We start from the raw sequence: 25,695 nt of genomic DNA, 5'->3' as shown, positions 1-25,695 counted from the left end.
TGGAATAGTTCATTTGTAGGGGTACTATTTTAAGCAGCGGATTAATCTACATTTGCAGTTGTTGCGCGAGTGTTTATGGTAAATAAGGAGAATGTCACCCAGTGTAATAGTGTGGCTCATTGTCCTTTAATTGCACACATAGCAGGTTGAGGCCACCTGGGTGTACTGCACAATGAAAACTACCTGGCTAATAGTTTCTTAGTCTCTAGGTGCAACATTATTACCCAGTAAAACCCATTAAAGTATGAGGTGACGTCTATGCAGGGATACTGCCTATCAACATATTGTAGAGCTTTATAATCCACTGTGGTATGATGATCAAGATATTCATTTAATGCAGTTGGGAATTGCGAGACAAATAAAAAGCGCAAGGTGCGTATCACACTGTAGACGCTCTGTAAGTCAATGAAATAGTTCATGAAATAGCGAACATGTTTCAGCTGGAAAAGGACATGTTTTTTTGAATGGCAGCTGGATTCTGGCGATGTCACCGGGTCACGTGAGAATCAGTCTCAATCGTTAGTTTAAGTCTTCTTCAATACAGCATGATGTTCATTTATTAAATTATGGTCCATTTAGAGTCAAATAGATCATAAAGTGGAGTATGCTTTAGGACAGGCTTACTGTGATTGACAGGTCGCTACCGCTACCAGAGCCGTATCCGGCGTCACTACTTAACTCCTCCGCATTCACGTCATGATGACTACGTCCACTTCTTATATACAGTCTATGGTCCAGATAAGCCAAAGCATGGACCAATCAGTGTCCAGTGAGGAGCTACTGGCAGCTAGGGGCGTGGCTTAGATGTGTGGGAGACGACACGGAGAGGCGACTGTTTGTTGGCAAACAATGGCGGCTCCCGAAGAGGTTAGCGTCAATGATCGGATTGCATCAGTTCTATCAGAAGAGAAAAGCATTTCTTCATTGAAAGAACAGCAAAGAACAGCACTGAAAGCTTTTATTCTGGTTGTGTGTAACAAACCATCAGGCGGGTCAGGTTACATGTTTGTTTAGGGCACTATGTTATCTCTACTGGCCTTCTCCACTCAATGTCTCTGGGGACAGTATATGGTGCTACATTGCAAGTGTTAAAGTGTATGGTGCCCATGAGTGCTTTAGTCCAGTGAACCATCAGGTAAATATACTGCAGAGAATGAAGTCCTGTTACAAACATCAACTGTGTTATCTACTTCCCCCTCCCAGCCCGGTGCTCTAACTCTGCCCGTCCGTCTCCATCTTTGTTTGTGTTTTGGTTTTGCTCCCAGATATTTCCACAACTACTGGCCACTTTAGCGTCATATTTCGTGTCAACATTCTTGGTTCTCTGTGGATAAACAGCCTAGTCGGCAGGAACATTTTCTGGCATTGAACATTTCTTCAAATTTGTTTTTTTGGCAGATCAAGTGGCGTAGTAAAATGAGCGACGAACAGAGCATTTGGCATTACGGAGCGTCCGTTATTTAAAGTTACGTGCTACAATTTCGACTATAAAGAGCGAGAAAGTCACGGCCTACGGGTGAGAAGGTTGAGTCAAACAAACTGGACTTACACTCAGGAGACCGCTGTTCGTGTCCCCTGTGAAACCAAAAGTAAATGTTGAGTTAATGCTTGTTACATAACGTTTGTAATCCTTGTTACGTAAGAAAGTCTGCTAAGGACGGTTGCTAGTTACGTTGTTACAGATGCATTGTTATGATATTTTTTTTAACACAAACCGTGATCTTTTTTCTCACCATAACCAAGTCGTTTTGTTGCCTCCACCTAACCAGTTATTTCACAACGTTAACCACTTTGTCATTGTGCGTTTCTGCAAGTGTGAAACGACGCTGATACAGTATGAATATTATTTATGAAACCCATTTTTGGTTAAAAAATGTCGGCATTCAAAGCATCCATTGATTTCAGAAACATACAATGCAAACAATTTTTCTGTCGACTGCATTGTGATAAAAATGTTTTGATGACGCCCTGACCTTTGTCTTGCGCCACCATCCACCTAAAATTTCAAGCTCTGCACAAAATACTTGTAACTAATATTCAAGAAGGCATTAGATTGGGATTTCCTTGATAATTACAGTGAATATTTATATGGGATCAGATCAGTCTCAATATTAACAAATGCAAACAGAAGGATTCACAAATGTATTTTGCGATTTATTTGACTCTCCACAAAAATATGTTTTAATGCACACAAAATAATTATCCTTAAATAAATGTAAACAGAATCCAGTCGTAACAACAAATAAGGTTCACAAAAATATTTGGGATGCTCACACAAACATTTTTTGTTAAATAAGTGTAGTAGAAATACACACACTGTATGTATTTAAACAGATTTCAAATTCTCATCAAAATCATATTTGGATATTCTTACATACAAGCTGTTAAACCTGCATTTACAAACTGCTTGTCATGTGTGAACTTCACTGCATTTGTGTGTGGGATTTTTGGGACTCCCCTGACGTCGCTCGATTGACAAACAGGAAATTATCTGTTGCCAAACAGATGTCTCCTCCACTTTCAACCAATCACATGAGCCAGGGGACACAGGATTAGAACTGGGAATTGTTATTTTTTTTATTTCACTGTGTCTTTCAAACATTTTTGTAAAAATTCCACAAAATATATTCCTAATACTACTTAGTATTACAAGTAGTTGTAGCTATTACTACTAGTACTTGATTTTGGTTCAACCCAGTGTTTCCTTCTGTACATTAAATGATGTCATGGAAGTTATGCTTGCAAGATGCAGGATTGCTCTCAAAGTGAATTCCTTTGAAGGTGACTGCTAGCATAGTGATCGCCAAGAAGAATTGCATGTGACAGAAAAGTGCCCATCTGCATGAAACTGACCCATCAGATCACTATCATACACTAAAATACTGGAGAGTATTGGCCTTGTGGTATTTTTTTCAATATTATCCTTGTTTTTAAGAAGTAATAGATGTTTCTATACATATGTAGTAATCTGTGACATTCTATCTCTTTGCCTTTTTGATTCTAGCCCATGAAACATCTGTATGCGGTTGAGGGCTCACCTGTGTATCAACAGCTAGGCCCGTACTTCAACGATGGCCAGCGGCGGGTAGACTATGTGCTGGCGTACCAGATCCAGAAGCCCAGCAGCATCAAGGGCCAGTCCTCCAGCTTCGGCGACAACAACTTCGTCCGCCAGCTTCGACGCAGCATGAGCATCAGAAGCAGCCGTGCCCCGCTGCAGCCGAAGGAAGACCCGGAGATCGCGGCCCAGAAGCAACCCACGGACTACCACGAGGATGACAAGCGCTTTAGGCGGGAAGAGTTCGAGGAAAACCTCCTGGAGATGGGGCTGGAGCTGGAAAAGGACGAAGGGGTGAGAGCTGAATGTGACGTGGTATTTTGACAATTGACCTTTTAACTACTGTTTCTGCGTCTGTCAAGCTATCCATTCTGGCACTGCGCCTATGCAGTTTACAATCATAACGGTGGCAAATTCGTTCCTTGAATTTCATAGTCCTTTTTAAAAAAACGTCTCCTTGCTTAAAAGGGTGACGCTAAAGCTGCATGTCCCAAGGAAGGTCACGTAATTCCTAGTATTACTCATACAAATGTAAGATCAGACTATTATTTCATTCTAACTGCTTAGCATACATAGTTGTTCGTAATTTCATACAATTTTGAGAGAAAAGGCTTTTAGGATGAGGTCCACCCGATGTGTTCGGCAAATGTTAAGCTATCTCGGCCAATGAGTTTGTATGGAGTTACAGGTGTTGAAGCCAGCAAAATCCAATTAGTAGCTGGACGGGGGCTGCTATAGCTAAGCTAAACTCTGATAGCATCCTGGACCGGCTTCCACACGGTACAAAAATACCACACAGTGTGGGTGCGCGACTTGTGGATGGGGCTTTTTTATTACAAACTAATGTAATTAGTTAATACACTGCTCCTTGTCCTTGGAAGCAACGTGCTCTGTTGCTACTGTAGACAGTGAGCTAGTTAGACGACATGCTAATGTTTGCAGCTTATGCTTAGCATTTGATTTAAGCGTTTAGCTTTTAGCTTATAAAGAGAGACCACCCTCCGAACTCTTTAGCACAGCCCGATGCGTGCCACTGTGAGATGTGGTGAAATCCAGAGCTTGAGAGACCTCCTTATGATCCGCTATGATCTGCTGTTTAGGGAGGGATGTAGCAAAGAGTCAATTATTCGTTAATTTGTGTATATTGAAAGTATTTTTTTGAGGCATTTATGCTGAGAGTTGACATTTAAAAAGGGAAAGAATAGTTACGAGACAGCAGGTATGACATCAAGCAGGTCACATGGCAGATTCAGGTTATGTGACTGATAGTGGAGAGCCTCAAGGTGACAGGACTGGATCCATCCCCCTGGTCTCAATATCTTAGTTCAACTCTACCTTTGTATTTCAATCTGCCAATGTCAGTGTAATGGGTCTTCCCGATTATCTCACCCTACAGAAGAGGTGCTACTTGCTATAAAATACCCGTTGTCATGAGCTCATGCTTCAGGTACTTTTAGGATCAAAGTCGGTGTGATGTGTTCTGAATCAATATGTCCGTACGCTTTGGTAAATTGGGGTTAAGCTGTATGGAAGAAGGTGAGAATAGTTAATTATGTTGTACATATGGGCTCAGCTTGAAGACAGGGCTCAGTGTGTGATGCTGGGCACAGTCAGTAACAGAAGGTGTGTTACATGACCCTTTCTGTGTGTATGTGTGTGTGTGTGTGTTTAGGACAGCAACATGATACAGCATAGGGATATAGACTACACAGTGCAGCTCTTTTCATTTAATATATATTGCATTATTTGTTTTTATCGTAAAATTCCATATTCAATTTAGGATTCATTCATGAATGTCGCCAGTGCTTCAGTTATTATTATTTCTATTTTCCTTACAAAGTTTGTTGTGACTGTGATGCACAAGTAAGTGAATCCCATTGACAATAAACCTGTTTGATTGTGAAAGAAAGTATATTAGAAAAGCTAGAAATTCAAAGAAGTATTTTTATATCAAGTTATTAGCGTTATATACTAACAACCTTCGAGGTTCTAGTTCGAGATGATGTGTATAACTATGACAAAAAGAAAAGAGAGAATAAATTTTACACTTGATTCCCATATAAATGTGTCAATTTTATGGGCATTAAAGTGGAACAGAATGAGGCAAGTTCTATGGTAACGTTTTGCCTTTAAAGTTGCCAGTTTATCTCTTAAATAACCTCATGAATGGATGCCTACATTTGAATAATATAATAAATAAACATTAAATATGTTTAGATTTTTTTTTTTTTTTTTTAAACTGATTGATCTAAGTTGAATTTGTTGACACACTTCTCATTTGAACTGACGCAGAGCACTACGTTGAAGCTTGTTTTTCATGTTGTATCTCATCTAAAGGCTGATATTTGGTAGGCTGGAGCTCTTGTGCCACTGCTTTGTATTTGCTACACGAGTGAACCCATGAACACAAAAGAGATCTGTTTTCAATAATGGAGAAGCAGAGCTTTTCGTCATTTCTTAGTCAGTCTTCTGTAGAAAAGACAAATGGAGATAAATTGACTCTTCACGCAGTGAATCATCCATTAAAAACACTGCAGGAGCAGCCCTGTGACATAACGTAGCTTGATTCTGAATATGCTCTGAAAAAGGCTTTTAGCACCACTCTGTTTCATGATGTTACTCTAAATGACTTGAAACTTTGGAGCCAGTTTACTATGGAGGCCTATGGAGGCATAAGTGTGCCAAGTTACAGACTTTCTCAGTGGGTAGATGATACATTATGTGGTGACCGATTATGGATATGATTAACTCTCCTTTGCCAGTGCCATTATTTTCCTATATCAGTAAAGCTTGGCGTGTATTATCACAATATGCCATGGCCATTTAAAAAATATATAAGGAATGCACTGTAATGTTTCGGCTACCACGGCACCCCACATGTTGCTTGTGTTAGTTTTGTTTGTGTGGACTTTAGCATCTAGCTCCGGTTCCCCCGACAAAAAAGCCAATTGGATTCTTCCATTGGATTTTGGATTATTGCAGAAAATAAGCTCTGTGGCAAAGAGAAGTTATTGATACTTGCATGTTTTGCTCAGCAAGATAATCTAAACAATTGAACACTACTTTTAGGATTTTTGAAGGGTGAACGCAATCAGCAGAAGAAAAAAACTAACGCGAGGCAATAGACAAGCTACACTTGGTGTACTAGTGTTTGGTGCAGTGCCGTTTTGTAGTCTAATTTTGCCACTTGTAGGCAACTGCCTTTTTTTCATTTAAACACGTAAAAGATTCAAAATCCGTGAGGACAGTTAATGACGTATTTTATGTCGTGAAACAAAACGTTAAATCTCTCAAGCTTGTGTTAACCACACACCTTATTTCAGGCATCTAACCAAAAACCCATTAAAAAAATCCATTGACTTCCATAATGAGGGAACCGGATGTGCAAAAATGCTAACTCATTTCCTTGTTTTAGGACTCATTCCCACAGCACTCTATAATAAATTCAACAGATATTGTTAACAATGTAAGACAGTTGGGTATGTACTTCCACTCATTTTCTTCTTCATAACACTAAAACAAACAAAAATAACAATTCCAGAATTTTCATTAAAGAGTAGTTTGAAGTTGCAGTGCTTAGTGTTTATGCAACTACTACAACAGTGAGCTAATGTTACATTTATGATTTTAAACCATGACAATATAGTTGTTGCTATTTAAACCGATTCCTAATTCCTCATTAAGTTTCCACAGTTACACGCTTTAATTAACAGAAGCATCCATTTCATTCAAAGAAACACTGTTCCTTCAATACAAATTGAGAGCATCACCCAGGCAGATCAATAACAGGAGTTCTCGTTAGCCAGAGCAATTATTTCTATTTCATAATGTATTTAACCCTTAAAGAGATAAGTTACTGATATGCACCTACAATTTTTTTTTTAAATGCACATGCATATAAACCCTATTTGTCATATTCCAATTTACAGTATATTAATCTTTGCGGTATCATTCCAGCTGCAGCAACCTTACTTAACAACAGTTTTACTTCATCAGCCCATGCTTACTGTCATCAGACGGAACAAATAACATGGTCAATCTCTGTGATGTATACAGCCAGTCAGCTAGTTTGAACTGGTTCTTGTGTATTTCTGTATCCAGACAGGTCAGTGTGCCGAGCTGGAGGGTGTGAAGTGAGTCTGGCAGTGCATGAGTGGTTTTGCATAACAGTACAAGCTGCAGAGAGTGAAAGATCCCACATGCAGCATTAAAGACGTGTTTGTGCTGAAATGGATGCAGTGGATTTTCCTGACAGGAAACCGGACTCTACCAGACAGTAGAGATCTGAATCTAACAGAAGAGCAACTTGCTGCTCTGCGGGCTGCAATGTTATCTTCAAAAATGTATTGTTGGATGTGGTTCATACATTTTTAGACAGTCATCAATTGCCCCCATATCCAAAACTTTGTTGCATTTCAGAAAAAGATCCCAGGAATCGGCTTCGTGAAGATCCACGCACCCTGGAATGTTCTGTGTCGAGAGGCTGAGTTCATGAAGCTCAAGCTGCCGACAAAGAAGGTACTCCTCCCGCCAGTCAATTCTCCATTTGTCACGTGCATATTTACCGTGGATTTTTCCTGAGGCTAACTGAATTGGCTCTTAGAGCTGCATTGCTGAGTGTGATAATTAATGTTTCATGTTCATCTCTCATTTCCAGTCATGTAGCATTATAACACCCCCAATGGAGCCAATTTGTGCTCATACAAGCCTTGGAATGAGATTTTGAAAAGAATCCAATAACCATCGAACACCTCACTACAGTGTACCTGATAGGTAACTGTCACCTAACCTGATAGAGGTATTGGATATCGGCACAAAACACATCAGCTGATTCAGTCAATATATATTGAATCAATATTGAATTCTACCCTCGAGTCTCTATGGAACAGTGTGCATTTCTGGAGACAAATACCGACAAAATGACAAACTGAGCAGTCAGGATTTAGACTATGCCATAGCACACTGTCCCTTTATAGCACTAGGTGAACAACACATTAAAAGGTTTAAAGGCTATCTTTCAAGTAGATTTAAGCAGTTCCAAGTCAAGTACCCCTTATGTTAGTGAAGGTGTCCCGCAATGCTCGAGTTTTGGTCCTCTTCTGTTCGTTATACAAACAAACAATATCTCTTCTCTTAATTAATCTGGCCACCTCAAACCTACAGTCTGCTTTTGGTGCATTTCAAATCAGTCTTATAAAACAAAAGCTTGTTTTAAATACTTACAAAACAGACTATGCTATTTTCAAGAACCAAACCCTTCAGGGCTCTCAAAGTGAGTAAGTAGACCCTTATAGATATAGGCTCAGCTAGAAAAACTGACGAATTACCTCTGCTCTCTGATCACATCTAAAAGCAGTATTGTAATATCAGATCACACAATATTTTAACTCTTGAAAAATAAAATGAGACCGACTGCAAATGGGATGCAAAGGATGCAATCTAGATGAATGAAGTGTCTTCTGCCTCCTCCGCAGGTTTACGAGGTGAAAGAAGGCGGTAATCTGGTGGAGAAGATCCGACTGTTCATTCACAAAATCACAGCTCCTCTCCACCCAAAAGTGGACACCAACCGGCCACAAAGCGTCAAATCCCTCTCTCACCCGTTCTCCAGGGAGAAGCAGCACCTGTGAGTAAAAGCTCTGCTCTGCTGTCAAGATGGTTGTTGTGAAGACGGAGCATCAAACTGACTGTAATATTTCTTAGACATGTAGCTTGGTACACCTTTACTTTGCCACATACAGTAGGTACGTAGAAAAACTACATGCCAAAGATTTGTATTGAGAGCTAGTGTTCGGGGTAGAGTACAATAAAAATAGAACTAGAAATAAGCAGGCTAAAAAACGATCAACCAAAATAATTCTTTGATCAGTACATCTCTATTTACTGTGATACAAACCAATATGGTTTAAGATAAGATCTTTCTGACCAGCATAAAGATTTTTACATTTATACCTGAGCTGTTTTCTAGCTGAGGTAAACGGTAAACATTCATTTATGTAGCTTATGCGAAGCTATGCTAGTGATAATTCTGTGATATTTGGGTTTACTGATGTGTTTTATGATGGAGGCTGTCACCCAGTAAAAGTCCTGCAGAGTTTATTAATATGGATGACAACAACCAGCGATCTTTCGGCTAGGAGACCACTGTTCGTTCCCCCTGTGAAACAAGAGGTCAATGTTGGTTTATTGGTCACGTAACTTGCGTGATGTTGACGATATTTTCCTAAATCTAACCAAGTAGTTTTGTTGCCTAAACCCAACTGAGTAGTTTCTTGTGAAGACGGAAGTTTATTTTGAAAATACCCTATGCATGTGACGGGCAGAAATTGACACGTGTTGCTTAACATTTGTAGGAAAACTAACAAAAAAGGAGGAGTAACTTTTCATAAGAAATGCTGTACAAACCACTGTATGAGGATACGTTTAACTATGACACTCTAGGTAACCCTCTACCGCCATTGTTAGATGTGTCAGGGACAGCGTGTCAGTTTCCACATGCAGTGTCTTTTCAAAATAAACTCCCATGTTCACAGTAGGTTTACTTAGTTTTATGTTTTACTTACGCAAGTTAGGTTAAGTTAGGGCAACAAAAGATCGGGGTTTGGGTTAAAAATCGGTGTGTTTTAGCTATCCAAACTCCCCTCCTACTCGCCCTATGTAGACTTTCTCGCTCTTCATAAAATAATTTGCTCTGACCGTCTAATGATGATGAGCTAGTTGAAAAGCTCGGTGTGACTCATACAGACGTTAAAGGGTGCCTCGGTGCGTCGATATCAGATGCAGAGGGGCACTGAAAAAGCGTCGTCTTGGAGGAGTTGGGAGCGAGAACAGGTTGGACAGACACCGCCAGAGACTAGCTGGTGAACAAAGCGGAGCATTTAGCAGCTAAAGAGAGCTGTTGGAGAGCAACACAGAGGAACCCACACATTTTAAATATCTACATAAATGACAAAATTGTCCAATTTTATCCAGGTTAGTAGAGAAATAATGTCTGTCGATTGATGTAAACTTTGTCATAAATGAATGTTGCTTGAAGCAAATGATGGTACACTGTGTAATCAGTCATCAGAATTTAAGGGAAGAGGCAGACTATTGCAGCTGGCTCACAATTATACACACTCAAGTCAGAAAATCCCCACCAAACTACCATAATTATCTCACAGTTCAGTCCGATATTTCAAGGTTGGTAAGATATCGAGATCATGTTGGAAAATTCTCTCCAGCTATTAAATGTAAGTGATTTCTGTGTTATTGTAAGACTCTTTTGCAGAGAGCATTAACATTTTGTAATGTAATAAAGTGTATTTACATTTTTTCATGTTGTTTCACCTCTGCGCTAAAGCAAAGCAGCTTTAATCATTCAGACAGCATGGAGAGATAACAACCACAGAGGTGTAAATTGAACCAAAAAATCCCTCAACAGCATAACAGGATGGCTGAAGCGTGACGCTCTCTTGCTGCCTCAGCCTTCTCTCCTCCGAGCAAAATAAACACATCCAGCCGAAATCACAAGTCATCTACATTTCTCAACACTGTGTTGGAGGATTTGTTAAAAAAATTGCACTGGATAGCTAACTAGATTAACTACGGACAGAAATCATGACTTCACTGACGCTTCCTGTTCAGTCCCAGCGAGTAAAAGCACTTCCAAAGGCGATCAGAGAAGAAGAATGTCTTAGCATAAACGTCAGCCTGCTGGGACGTATGGAGGAGAGAGTGGGCAGCGGGCAGCTATATTTACATCTCTGACTAACAGCTAGCTGGAGATCTCCCTCCACGTCTTCTCCATCACTTCATCTTCATCAATACTGGAAACACTGCAGGCCTGTTCCCTGATATTAAGCCGAGTTATAGATTATACAGTGTAGAGGGGCTTTTCAAACCACATGAACTTAATCTGGCTTCTTCCACATGCTGCTTCTACATTTAGACTAGTCTTAAATTGGAGGCAGCAGGGACACAAGGACCATTTCAGTGCCAACAAGCAGCACTAGTTACACAAGTACTAACTGACTGACAGCAGCGGCCCACTCAGTATCTTGATGAGATGCTTTCAGTGCACACACACTTCCAAGTGCTTTTCTTCTAAGAATTACGTCCATATGTGCTAAGTCACTGGCAGAAATGTCTGTAGATTAACAGACGTTTGGTCTTATTTTGAGCTTTACCCTTAATATTACATGCAATTAACCATGATATATGATTGCATTAATATCAGTGGTGCAACGGATCATAAAACTCACTGTTCGGATCGTATCACGGATCAGAGTCACGGATTGGATCAGCGCAAAAGAAAAAAGCGAGCAAATATAACTTTTCGAGATCCCTGATCACATTTTTTCTTCTGCCGATACTAATTGCAGATCATTGATGATCCATATTGTTGTTTGGTTATAGCAGCTGGTCTACAAGAATCCAGACTATTTTTTTAATCCGTGGTTCACATGCGTGCTGAACCGCGTTACACCACTAATTAATATGATGTTTTTTTTAATGGCATATTATTGTATTTGTGCAGGTTTTAAGTGTAATTTAACAGTAAGCGTGAGGTTATATTTTACAAATATTCCTATTCATAATCATTAAAAAATGCATGTAAAATTACAGGAAGTATTAATATTCCTTTGAATTGCCGGTCGTTAAGCACGTAAGTTTAGAAAGTGTTTTTATGTTTTTTAAGGGTAATTAAAAGTATTTGTAGAGATACAAAAAGTATTTCCTTTAAATAGACAATTGAAAAACATTATATTATTACAATATTATATCTTTACAGAGCTTACTATACCTTTACACATTTCTTTAGCCTGGTATCATGGGAGTTGTTGTCTTCACCACCAGCAGGCCTGCTAACAAGTCTGCGTCTAAAACTGTATCTTGTGATGTTACTGCTCTTTAATATAAAATGCATCTATAAAAATGTATAGATGTTCCGGCGTGATGTCGGCTAAACACAGAGCCGATAACAGAGTCGATAAGGAGAGGAGTGACCATTAAAACAGTCCTGAGGAGGGAGTGAGAGCGTGGACAGAGGTCATCGATCTCACAGGGGATGTGTGTCACAGGGTCACAAGAAGCACATTTCAGGAGCCATCAATTGAGGCCTGATTTAGGAAGGTAATTCATTGATTGAGGTTGAGGAAGAGTCTTTGTCAACTTTAAACAAACTCAAACAAACATCGCTCTATGTACGGTTTATCCCGATTGGCAGTAAATGTCACCGGTGATGCAAATCGCTGGTGCAAGTGAACTGCTTATGAACATGATTAGCAGGAGACAGGGCTGGCTGGTTAAGGCTTTTTAGAGCCTTCTTGCATCTCATCCTTTCATTTTTATGTTTTTGATGTGAAATTGCAACCTGCAGCTTGCACTGCACTGAAACATAATGACCTAGCCTCCATTTCATTGTACTTGTGCATCAACACACATCACGTGACTTCAAGGTTATTTTAGTCCTATTTGTGGAGGTCTTTTTTTTTTTACATCACATGTTTTATCTCAGTTTATTGTGTGGACAGCAAAAACAACTTCAGCATTATATTAATAATATTAGTCTGCTATAGAATGATTGTTGTTCATCTCAGCTCTCCTCACTTTCTCTTTCTAATAACTACTATGAAAGTAAAGAGAAGCATATTTAACAAATATGCTGCTAACAGTTTGCACCCTATATGCAACTAAAACTGTTATGTTCTTTGTTTTCAGATTCGATCTGTCTGACAGGGACAAGTTCTTTGACAGTAAGACCAGGATCTCAATAGTAAGTATTAGTTGAAGAAGATGACACGTTCTCACTTGAGACTCGTCAAATACGGCTGCTTGGTCAGGGGCCCTATACTTCAAACTATGAGACTCTACGTAGCCCTCTAGAGTCAGTTGCACGTGCCAATCTCCGGTCTTTCCATGCATAAACTTCAGTGTTCACAGAAAACTACTTGGTTAGGTTTAGGCAACAAAACTACTTGGTTAGGTTGAGGAAATGATCGTGGTTGGGGTTAAAATAAGTATGTGTGTTACATAGTTAAGTACACGCGGTATGCTAAGTACGTTACATAACATGTTAAGTACACAACGTATGCTAAGTATGTTTCATACGGCTACTTCACTTCACTCACATACGTAACTTTAAATATGTCAATGTTGACTTTTGGTTTCATACAGAACAGAGGTCTCCTGGGTGAAAGTCATGTGTCTGTTTGACCCGTACTAGTTCACTCCTTTACACCCACCATTACTGCGCCAGAGTAGAGCGCCATTGTCAGAAGCGTATTGCCACAGATCAAGCTGCCGTGTTTGACGACTTAGGAGTGAGAACGGCTGAGTTCGTGGTGGCTCCTGTACAAACAGTGTTAAATTCAGCATAGTGACAGCATGTGTTTGACATGTTGCATTTATGGTTGTAGATTCCCCTCCTTAATATAGACAAATTAGCTTTTCTACGTAGACCCTGTCATGCCCGATATGCACTCCCCTCCAATAAGACCCCTTGCTTCTATGTGACTCTCATGAAAAACAAATTCATTCTGTGAATCTGCGTTGTACATGTACAGCTGCATTAGCATATGCACGTACAGCTACACAGCATCTCGCAGAGCTTGACTAATGACTGAGTAATGTGATTGGCTTCTCATTAGTGGATGGAGCTCCTCAATCAGTGCAGTCGTTGTTCTCCCAGCTGAGCCTCGGCTCCCATCAATAAAACTCTCAGCCTCTCTGAGGACAAACATAACAAAACTCTGCGGTTTGCCTGCGACGTTCTCCCTCTTAACAGCTTCACCTGTGCTATTAAACAAGTAAAATATTCATTGTCATGGTTTTAAGACTGAATGCTTTTTTGTATCGTCAGGTCTACGAGGTACTGAAGAGGACTAGATGCAACAGAACCAAGTACCCCATGGGTAAGACCTCAGCCTGTAACTCTAATACAAGAGATAAATCAATATGCAATTAATGTAGGTGCTGCATTCATTGGAGTAAAGTGTAATTACCACCTCAAGAGAGGATGAGCCGTTGTCTTCATTGACCAACACGTCTACAAAACTCTCAGTCGGATTTGCCGACCGTCTGAGCCGTCCTCCATGAGGCCAAAATTGAAGTTCCTCCTGACTCTTAACTCGTAGCATTTGACGTGCAGATTTATGATCCTAGGAGAAAGAAACCTGTCGAGTGCAGCGGGTCCAGGACCTTTCCTCTTGTGCTGCCATCGTGTCAAACCTTAGCTACCTGTGTGTTACTTTTCTGTCGCCTACGCAGTACAGTGTTGACTGACAGTGACGGCTAACTGGTCAGATTGGTCAGCATTAACTGAGGTCAACAGCCTCTTGAGTGTTGTGTAGTTGAGGTAATTTGGAGAACATCTAAAAAATACAGGTTTGTTTCTGTGGCAGAAAATGCAAAGTAAATACGGGAAAAATGAAAAAGGGCATATTTTAAGTTTAAGAACTGGAGGAGAGAAATCAGGTGCACTTAACGTGTATTAACAGTTGTTTCAAAGCCTTTCATCCTAATATTTAGTTTGTCTTGGTAACCAGTATGTGAACACAGCAGTTACACTTGGATGCAGGCCAAAACAAGCCAAAAAAAAGCTACAAAACTCTTGAGTCTTCTAAAAAGGGGAATCAGGACATTGATTTTTCTAGATGCTCGCAGGAGCAATGGTGGTGCAGAAGAGAACAAACCCAAAGAGGAAGAAGTGTTTTGAGGCAGATCTTCTAACATTTCTGACAAATGAGACAACAGCTTGCTTGCTCATGGTATTCGTTTACAGCTTCTGGAGACTTTGTGTGAACACAAACGAACCAAGGGGCAAATGCAACTATTATCATTACCAATAGGAACTGCTTTCCTGTTAATATAACAGACCATTACAACTCCATGATAGAGCTTCATCTGCTTTGGAAAACATTCCCCATACATGTAATTCTTCACCAAGAAGTCTTCCTTTTTAACTTCGAAGATGAAATGTAACAGTCATTTCTGGCTTTGACTCTAAGCTCTTCAGTTTTACACTGCTGCGTGCGTCTCCTCCTAGATTATAATCCTATTAAATGTGCCTTCTCACAGGGATCACCAGTCTGCTAGCCAACGGCGACTACACGTCTGCTTATCCTCTACACGATGTGAGTATCACCATCGCACTTCACGGCCACCTCTCCCCCGCTGGCCTGAGAACAGTTGTTAAATTGCTGCTTATGTACCGAGAGAATGACTCCAATTCAGCAAGTTTCTAATGTGAAAATCACCCAAGCTTTTCCAGCTCAGCGACTCGTATTTTATTGTTAAATTAAAGTTTTTATTCATGATACGCATGATAAACATAAGTGTATTCATCATTACAGGGAGACATCGAGGGGGTGAACGCAGAACCTAACGACAGGAAGGTAAGTTGATTAATTCCACCAGTCAATAAATTGAGTCAGATGTCACCACAGCAACACTTCCGGTCAATTAACAGATAATCATCAACCCAAAGAAAACATGGACGGACAAAACACAACCTGAAACTAGACTGCAGTGCCTTTACGTTTAATAAACCAGCCCAAATCCACTTATACTGCGCAGACAAGGCAACCTCGGCTAGCAACCAGAGCAGTGGTATGGTGTCCACTGATTGGTGAGTTTCAGCCAATGAGATGTTTGATCCTGTCCAGGGATTTTGATAGCTGACTTTGTCAGGTTTCTCAAATGAGGTCAGAGAGAACTCTGCAATTACAACAATGATAAAATAAAAAAGAGCATTTTGTTCGTACCAGATATGAGTAACAATCAGGACATGATTTAAATATAGAAATCCAGTTTGTCACCAATTTGGTCCATTTCACAATCGCTGTGTAAAAAGACATGCACATCAGTCTCGTCCAGGTGCTGTGTCTCAAAACTAACAGTGAATCATTCTATTACATTATCATCATCGGTTGTAAGACTGCAGATTTAAGAAGCAGACTGTGTTGTTTTTACCTTATTTGATAGGGTTTTGGAAATTTGCACTTCAAAAACCTTCTGAAGAATTTGTCAAACTTGCCATTGCTCTCCTATTTTAAATTCTCTTATTACTTTTGAACTCATGTATAGAAATCTACAAGTAGTTGATAATTGCTGTGCACTTGATTTGTTCAAGCTTCTCAAAACATTAAAAAGAGTTGCCATAGCAAATTACACTGTATGCGATTTACACATACAGTGTAAATCACATACAGTGTGATTTACACTGTATGTGTAGTTCAAATAAATTGAACTAGTTCAAATAAATTCAAATAAATTCAAATAAATTGCTTTGGAATACATTTAAATTTAATGCAAAATTGCAATATAATGCTATTTATTTTTATGCAAAAGAAGCATGTACAGTACCTTTGAAATGAAGGTGCAAAAAAAGAAAGATATGTTATTTTTCACCCTGTGTCTTGATGAGTCATAATACATTTGACTTGCCAATTTTCCGAATTGTAGAGATTCGGAAAATGCGACTCAAAGTACAAACAAAGTACTTTGGGGCAAACAGTGTGTGGACGAATAGCTTGCGGGTTGGCTAACCAAACAGCTAGCTTGGTTGGTAAAAAAAATTCCTATACCCGCTTTGCGTGAGTCTTTTAATGCTGAAATACATAATACCAAAAACCAGGTTGTCTTTTAAGTATTTATTCTCTGCGCAGAGAAGGTTCAATCATCACAACAGAATGCGTACAGTCTCAGTGAGGAAGAACCCAGAAACAAGTGAACAAGCTTTCTTTATACAGAATGAGCAAAGGTGGGGGCCGATGGCCAATGTTACAGACATTTTGGTCTCAGAATTTTGGTCTCAGACTGATAGGAACAACAATGAAAAACAAACGGTCAGAAACCAAAACAAGCGGCCCAAAGGCCTTGGTGCTGGAACATTCTCCTACAACACAGTTAGTTATCTATGTGAACAGGCAAGGGATAACTCTTCTTCTGCACAACAGAGACACAGTGAAGTTACTTATGCATGAATACAATATACTGAGTAGAAATATATACTACGTAAGTAAAAATATATACTACGTAAAAAAATGACCATTACACTATAAACTAACAAAACAGCTAGCTTGGTTAGCCAGGAGCAAGTCTCTACCCAGCTAGCTACAAAAGCTAACCCAAGGCTCTAATTTCTGTGCCGAGCTGAGCGTTGAACATGATACATGTGATTTATGTAAAATTGAAGTTTACTAAGAAAGCTTTAAAAGGCTCACACCGCTCGTCCCTATATTTGTTTCTTTGCTGGAGTCGTGTTTCATGAAATTCTGCAACAGAAGGCATTTGCCACAATTGTGTCAATCGGACCCAAGTTTAAAATGCAGGAAATGTACACAAATAAATGTCAACTAATATGATACTGCATCTCCTTGCAATCACAACAAAATGACCAGATCTTCTTCTACAGCTCATATTTCACCCCAACAACAGTTTTTAAAGTATTCTTTTCATCAGGAACAGATCAAACTAAGGCAGCAAAATGCTCTCAAATCGTTAAACTATAAACTTTCCTCATAGAGATGAATGATTCCTCTCAGTTTACATGAGTTTTGGACCTCCTGTCCTCCAACACAGCGATGCCTTGGTGACTGAAACATGCCACTCACTGAATTACACCCTAACGATGGAGGCCAGACTACCATGCTAACGCGACAGCGTTTGTGCGTCTCTGAGCATTTACCTCCTACTGTACGAGAATCAAATTATCCAGGCGACTGAAAATAAAATAAGAGCTCACGTCGAGTCTGAAGTCATCTCCTCCCCTGCTAACGCTCTCCATAATTATACTGTGGGCTGTGTGTCACTAAGGCAACAGCCTAATAATTCCCCCTCTGTTGTTCTCAAGCATCAGGGAAAGCTTTAGCTCGGTGTTTTCAAGTGCCTCCACAGCAACATACTATATGCACACATATATATCACAAATCCCACGTGTTCCTGCTTAAGAAATAGATTTTCCTCGGCGGACGAAATGAGAATGTTGTCTCCGAGCTCAAGCTGGCATCTGAACGCCTGCCTCCTGTGATTAAAAGCCTTGTTGCCTCGCTGCTCCGCCTGTGAACGGAGTGTGATCTTGTGTGTGTTTCACAGTGATTAATGTGCTCTTTGCCTACTAGCAGTGGGACCAGAGCACATACGCAGTCAGCTGTTTGATGATCATTGTAAGGACCGGATCATACAGCAGTGATTTGCATATAAATTGCGCTGGGAAACACACACACACACACACACATACACACACACAGGTATCGGTGTTGTTTTGGTTAGACTTCTAAGAACGCACTCGTTCACAGTCTTACATTTTCCATATAACATCATAAATTATATATGACTAGAATTAACACTGCAATGAATGATGTTCTGCTCACATATGCACATATCTAATATCAACGAACACCCCAAACTAAACTATACTGAAGCAGTAAATGTGGAAAATACAGCTTGAAATTGATCATTTACTGAAGAATCTGCTACAGGTGGTTACGAGATGAGATCAGTACTAAATCTCACCTGCCCTTTTTACCGATATAGCCTGAGGTGGAAATGTGCCTCCTAATAAAATACGAAACATGGATTCATAGAGAGAGTCTGTCTTTTCGGAGTATTATTGCATTAAATAAGGTTCACATTTCTAAATGCGGATCTTCCAGAGGGCTAGCAAGAGAGATACTGAATGAAGAATGATCAATCTGCATTAATAAAAAAGATGAAACATTTTTTGGTCTGAAAATCCAAAAGTCAATGCAATTTAAGAACAAAGGAACTAACTGATCTCCCTAATTACTTGCGGTTGGCCTGGTGTATGTTCTGAAATCTGCAGCATTTTAGGTGCAAAAGGAGCTTCCTCCAGCTAGTCAGCATTATGCCCATTTCACGCAGGACGTGGCGTGCGCAAAGCTAAAAGCGTCAGTGGTGCCACGCAAGCCATTGGAAATAATGGCTTTCAGAGCACAGTGGCATTGTTGCCACGGTGTGTGTGAAAGGCCCATTAGAGAACTGAATCTTCACTGGCCTAACGATCTGATTAAACCAGTCGGTTTTCAGCTGATCGGCCATGACCAGTGACCGGCCAATCAGTCTCATTTTCACACAGCTGACACATTTTTTAGAGGCACACACAGTAACGTCACAGCCACACGCCCACACACACACACACACACATGTGGAAATATAAAGGTTGCAATTTGTCACAACTAGAAGTCCAAAATAAACCGTGGAGGAACAAAATTGTATGTTTTTATTCATCCAAATCACCACTACGGATGACAATAACAAAGTAAACATTTAGAAAATTTTACAGGTCAGACAAAAATCGGAAATTGGGAATCAGCCAAGAAAATTGCTATCGGTGCATCTCTACATCTCGAGGCATCTCAATGTATTACATCCTACATTTTCTATATTACTGCACATGGATGCTTTTTCGTCAATTAATACAAGTAGCCTAGTCAGATTACAGCGGTCTATTATATCAAAAGCTTAATTTTTTCAATATATGTGTGAGCCATCTCAGAACATAAACATTATGAAAATCAAGTCAAAAATATCTGCTGTCAAAAAAGGTCTATAGTGGGAATAGGAGAACATTGGATATTAAGAATGTCAGCAATGGATTGTTTCACATAAAGCCCGGACAGAAGAACTCCCTGCTGGATTGGAACACGGTCTCCCTTTAAAGTTAATGGTGATACATGTTACAGCCTGCAGGTTTGTCTTTAATTACATTGATTTCTCGTCACCCAGCACTTCCTTTGGTTGTGTTCTTATCTCCGCGTACACCACAAGCTTGGCACTGCTGCCTGAGACAGCATGTGCATGAATATGCTGCATTAGATTTATTACACATTATGAAAATATAATTGCAAGGAATTTTGCATATGTATCTCTAGTGCATCAGAGAGCTGGCTGTGATTCACAGTGATGAATAATAAATCATCAAATAAAAGCCAGTGGGCAAATATTATCTGATGACCGCCATAAACAAGCAAAGGCTAGCGGCTAATAAAAGGCCGGGTCCATAAAGTTTCATATAATTTAGCACGTTTCCACAGCAACAATAGAGTCATGTGACACTTACCACTCTGCTGCTCTCAGTTTCTCTTTTTAATTCCTACTCTACTTTGATGTTCTTTCTATCGGTGTTAACAGTCTGTTAATTGGCAGTAAAGCAACTTAATACTGGAGCTGAAAAAATGAGTCAATTGATCAATTAGTTAATCAAATAATAATTAAAATAATTAAACAACAATTTTCATAATCGACTAATTGTTGCGATAATCCTGGTTCCAACCTCTCTATAATTTGTGTATTTTCTGCTTTTGTTAGACTGTTTGAAGCCGTAACCATCAGCTCTGGGCACTTGTGATGAGTATTTCTCACTATTTGCTGACATTTTATAGACCACACAAATAATCAGTTTATTAAGAAAATAATCCCTAGGTTAATTGTAAATGAAAATAATTGCTTTGTACACCCTTATCTATCTTTTTCATAAATAGCAAATTAGAAGGATTATTCTATTTTCTGTTAGAGAATATACATAATATACATGAATCTATCAAACAAACATGTTAACATGGAATAATTATATATTTGCTTTAACAGCTGCTTCACTCATAAATCGGACGATTGAGCGGCTGAGGGTCCGTCTCTGCGTATAATTACTGACTCGTGCTTCTCTTCACAGCTTCTGTACGAGGAGTGGGCCAGCTACAGCGTCTTCTACAAGTACCAACCTATCGGACTCATCAGGTCAGATTCGTAGCACTGCTCTTGTCACTCCCATCAGGGGAATCGTAGACACGCTTGCAGTTCTCATACGTTTGCCGTGGTTGGTGCTCTCACAGCAGCACTAACTGCCCTGACCAGACCAAGACCAAGACTCTCTCGAGCAGATTGATGGTCCACTGAAGCTCTTCCACAGAAACACAACTGTCATGTGCTGAGCTGAATGTGGTCCAGGGAACAGACTGGGAATGTGAGCTGAATCTCATGGGGTCTCCTATCTAACACATTCTGCTCGGGGAATGTAGTAGGCCTACTGGTGTCATTTGACAAATAATGTGGCTTTGATATTCATTTAATATAATGAACATTAGGCCTACCCAATCATAGCGACCGAGATCTCATTTGTTAATGGTGTAACGGACCATTGTGATCCGTACGGATCCCCCCTCACGGTTCGGCACGCACGTGAACCGCGGATGAATTACAGTTTAACGTTTACCATCACAATGTGAAATAAAGTTTAACTGACGATCGTTGTCCGCCAATATTCAGTAAAATACGTCATCAGGACGTCAGCAGGGATCTGTAAAAGTTACATTTGCTCCGTTTTTTTATTTTATGCTGATCTGATCTGTGACTCTGATCCGTGATATGACCCAAACCGTGACTTTTATGATCCGTTGCACCACTGCATAATGTGCACCTGTTTAACAACACATGCAAAAATGTTTCCCAAAAAATTAATTTCTTTGTATTTCTATATCAAAATCGAATTATCTTTTGCTTACGTAAGCCAACCAATAATATCAGGACATCCATCAATCAATCAATCTATCAGCAACTTTTAGTAACAAAGGAGGTTTGTGTGAAGCCACAGTCCTCTGTAGCTCCGTATCACGCTTCATTCTAAGCCCGCCCACTTTATAGCGGTCCAATCAAAGGATTAACTGTTCACCGCTCAAATATTCTGTTTCACTGGGGAATTTGTCACAGTACAGAAACTGAAGATGCTCTAACTTTTGAATTATTATGGCTTTAAGGGAGAGGTATAATGACTTGTTTGACAGTGATGTACTAATGTTGTAAATGTTGCAAACACCTTCGGCATCTCTTTCTACAGGAAGTACTTTGGGGAGAAGGTCGGACTATATTTTGCCTGGTTAGGAGTCTACACACAGATGCTGATCCCTGCAGCCATCGTTGGAGTCATCGTATTCCTCTATGGATGTGCCACTGTCGATGATAACATACCGAGGTACACACACACACACACACACACACACACACACACACACACACACAATCATTTTCTTGAAAAATGTCTGTTCGGTCTCTTCCTACTGAAACTCCCCTTCATTTGTGTCTTGTACTTTTGCAACTGCATCATTATTTGTTAGCTATCCAACTAGCCAGCTAGTTAAAAACAACTGGTCGTAAAAGGTTAAAATACTGACCTGCAAATCTTTACCACTTCCCCTGGTCACTGCCCCTGATCTGTGCCAGCAAGAAAACAGATGCTTATATGTGATCAGCAGACAGTCAAAACTAAGTTCATATTGATTTGCCTCACTACTACCTGCTGCCAAAAACTGTGTGACTTTGAATAGCCTGTATATAAGAAGTAGATGTAGTCATTGCGACGTCACCCATTGGTTTGTGGACTGCTGTTTTGAAGACTCGAGTTCGGCGATTTTGCCGTCGCCATCTCTGGTAGCGGCAGTGACCTGTCAATCACAGTAAGCACGCTCTAAAGCAAACCCTGCTTTATGGTCTATTACTTACTTAATACCATAATTTACTAAATTAACATCATGTTGTATTGAAAAAGACTTGAGACTCACGATTGAGACCATAAACATGTTTACAATGTTTACTGAGTTAATAAATCAAGTGAGAAGTAGAGTCATTTTCTCATAGACTTCTATACAATCTGACTTCTTTTTGCAACTGAAGGAGTCGCCCCCTGCTGGTCAGCAGAGAGAATGCACGTTTTAAGACACTTCCGCATCAGCTTCACTCGGCAGAAGTGGAGGTTGCCGCCTGGTTTCACTTCATTCCAGCACAAATTTAATTGTTATAAGAGTTTAATGTGAAACAAGTGTAGTCTTGTTTACTGTTAATTAATTTATAATGATTCTTAAAACCAGTTGATTCATATGGGAAAGGTGTATGTTAAAACACCTTGGCAGTTTTTCAACAGCAGAAACAAATGGCCTGTTATTAAGATGGAGATCTCTTGCATTGATGGTAAGCACCAGGCTAAGACCACACCCTGACTCCACCCATTCACGCTAAAGCTTCAGGTTTATTGTGACACCAGCTCATTACAGGCTTAACATGTACAGAGCACATTAGAGTTTGGCAATAGGATGATATTCATCTGCAATAATACCTTCATAATGACCCATAACTCTAAACTGCAACTAACTCAATACACCTCACACAATATATACTACACAGAGTTGACTCACGGACAAGAACATACACTCACGCTGCACATTAAACAATACAGCAGGGGACTACTTTCATGCCACCCGGCTCTGACCCCGCCCCCATACATACATTCCGGACAAACAAAATATCCTTTTGGCAAGAGACGATAAGAAAATTGAATGTCGTAATTTTCCTGATAATGGAAATTCCTCACGATCAACTTGTTGTGTGTTTTTTATCCCGAATCTGCCATAAAATCTGACCCGTGCCTCGTCGCAGCATTTCAGTCTCACCTTCTGAACTCTCCTTCAGTTGAAGCGCCACTGAAAACCCATACTAGTCGCATAAAGAAAAACACAAAAATTACTATGATGGAAAGACAGGAATAACCTCTCAACATCTCGCTGACACCTTCTACAACAAGCACTTTTCAACAGAAAGACAAATAGCATTGAGAACAACAAAATAGATCCATTTCACGGATGTCGGGCCCTATTCATCAATATCACTCACCGTTAACCAACCCCCCACCCCCCCTCTATACAGCCTTCTCAATGGACAGCTCTAAAGCCCTGCCAGGTCCCTCTATACTACAAAAGCTCATTTACATATTCATTTTTCATTCCTTCCTTATTATTGCAACCTTATTATTGTTTTGTTTGTTGTATCATGTCAAAGTCTAGTTCTTCTTCTGTTTTCTTAGTCTTTTCTTGGGTATTGTGGTTTTGCATCGCCTGTAAGGTCACTGCTGTTTTGTTTTATGCACTAACAATAAAAATAAAGCGAATTTATACTGAGGAAGCTCTAATATATCTGGGGGTGTTGGACCATAATGGGCAGTGCTGCAAATCAATGAGCAGGACTAGATTTACAGTATATAGGATTTCAACATGATGCCAAGTCATACATAATTCAGGTTTTTCATTTTCTGCATTAACAGAAACCTGCCTTATTTCGACCAAAAGCAGTTTATCAATTGCTGTTCCTCAAAATGTACTATATAATGGTTTGTATTGTTGTATCACATTGTAATGTGATAGATTACTTTATCCAGATCAGCATAATCAGTCTGATGCTAACTCTAAAGCCGTGTTTGGTGTGAACACAGGGCAGACTATAGTGCACTGCTCGCTCAAAAACGTCATCACAACATTCAGATGCCTGGCCTGTGTGCTCATGCAAACAGCTTCCCACTCAACACCGCGCTTCCTCGGGTCCTCCAGCAATACACCTGCTGTGACATCGTTGCGTCACACACCCAAGTCACAGCTACTCACTGTCAGAAACACAGCTGAAATACAGTCCAGGGGAAACAACACCAGGGGAAGACGTTACCGTTATAGTAGGCAAGGTAGACAACATGGGCCCCCAATTAAAAGGAATAGAAAGATTTCTTATGATGTTTAGATATAAGAAAAATATTGAATTATATTCCATAGCACATAAAGCTATGGAACTCAACTGTACACCACTTACTATTTACCTGTTATTTAAGATTATTATTATTGTAGGTTTTTTAGACACTTTTAGTCTGAAAGAAGACATGTTATGAAAGCAAATTACCCCAAAATGTAACAATGTTTTTTGCCAGGGATGTCTCTCCTAAATATTGAATGTGTTATATGTCCAATTTGCACAAAATTCAACTATGAATTAGATGGGATTAATGTTGAGATATGCAAAGCAAATACACATACATACAGAAGGACAGACGGACAGAGATTCCTTGCTTTATGGTTCAATAAGCATCTGTGTACATACAGTGTGTTGGTCGTTGGGTGGCTCGGTGTGCCATTTTGGCAACCACTGCTTTAGATAGACAATATGTAGCAGCACTATGTAGTTACAATTGTAACATGTTTATTATGTTTTATTCATTTTTGCCATCTAATCTAAATCTTAACACTTGTTCTGATCTCCCTCCACCATCATTTTCTTTCTGTCCTCATCCCTTTCAATAATTCATCTGCCAGTATGGAGATCTGTGATCCCAGGAACAACATCACCATGTGTCCGCTGTGCGACCGCGCCTGCAGCTACTGGAAGCTGAGATCGGCGTGTGGCACGGCGCGAGCCAGCCACCTGTTTGACAACCCGGCCACTGTCTTCTTCTCCATCTTCATGGCCCTCTGGGGTGAGTTAAAAAAAGACACGCACATCCAACATGCCATAGGATGGGTTCTGGATCAATGAAATAGGCTATCTAACAGAATTAAAACACATAGATCAGCACACCAAGTAGCTCCCTTTAGGAGGATTTTTATTGCTGTGTAACGTTCCCAGCACCAGGCTCTTCCTCAGACCTTTGGGGCGACGACACATTTTGCATCCAGTCCAATGAAGCCCATACAATCCATTCATTGCTGCTTTTGGCAGACAGACGCAAATACTGAACCTTAGGCGCACATGGAATGTACAATAGGAACCCGCAAAGGTAACTCTTGAGTAAACACAGAGCCGCTCCTCCTCTTGATGTCTTGCCAAGCCAC

General features: G+C 40.0%; 1 protein-coding gene across 1 annotated transcript in view; it reads left to right on the top strand.

The window, feature by feature from the left end:
- Window positions 1-25,695, top strand: part of ano1a (anoctamin 1, calcium activated chloride channel a) — a 72,093-nt gene that overhangs the window by 25,954 nt on the left and 20,444 nt on the right. The window contains exons 3-12 of the mRNA XM_076109867.1: window positions 3,005-3,352; window positions 7,478-7,576; window positions 8,533-8,684; window positions 12,761-12,815; window positions 13,902-13,953; window positions 15,119-15,174; window positions 15,394-15,435; window positions 20,733-20,797; window positions 21,894-22,028; window positions 25,180-25,340. Of these exons, the coding sequence (XP_075965982.1) occupies window positions 3,005-3,352; window positions 7,478-7,576; window positions 8,533-8,684; window positions 12,761-12,815; window positions 13,902-13,953; window positions 15,119-15,174; window positions 15,394-15,435; window positions 20,733-20,797; window positions 21,894-22,028; window positions 25,180-25,340 (1,165 nt within the window). The remainder of the gene's footprint in view (window positions 1-3,004; window positions 3,353-7,477; window positions 7,577-8,532; window positions 8,685-12,760; window positions 12,816-13,901; window positions 13,954-15,118; window positions 15,175-15,393; window positions 15,436-20,732; window positions 20,798-21,893; window positions 22,029-25,179; window positions 25,341-25,695) is intronic.

Source organism: Anarhichas minor, unplaced genomic scaffold, assembly GCF_050575085.1.
Source record: "Anarhichas minor isolate MPS153535 unplaced genomic scaffold, ASM5057508v1 ptg000042l, whole genome shotgun sequence".
Lineage (NCBI taxonomy): Eukaryota > Metazoa > Chordata > Actinopteri > Perciformes > Anarhichadidae > Anarhichas > Anarhichas minor.
This window is presented reverse-complemented; position numbering and strand designations above follow the sequence as displayed.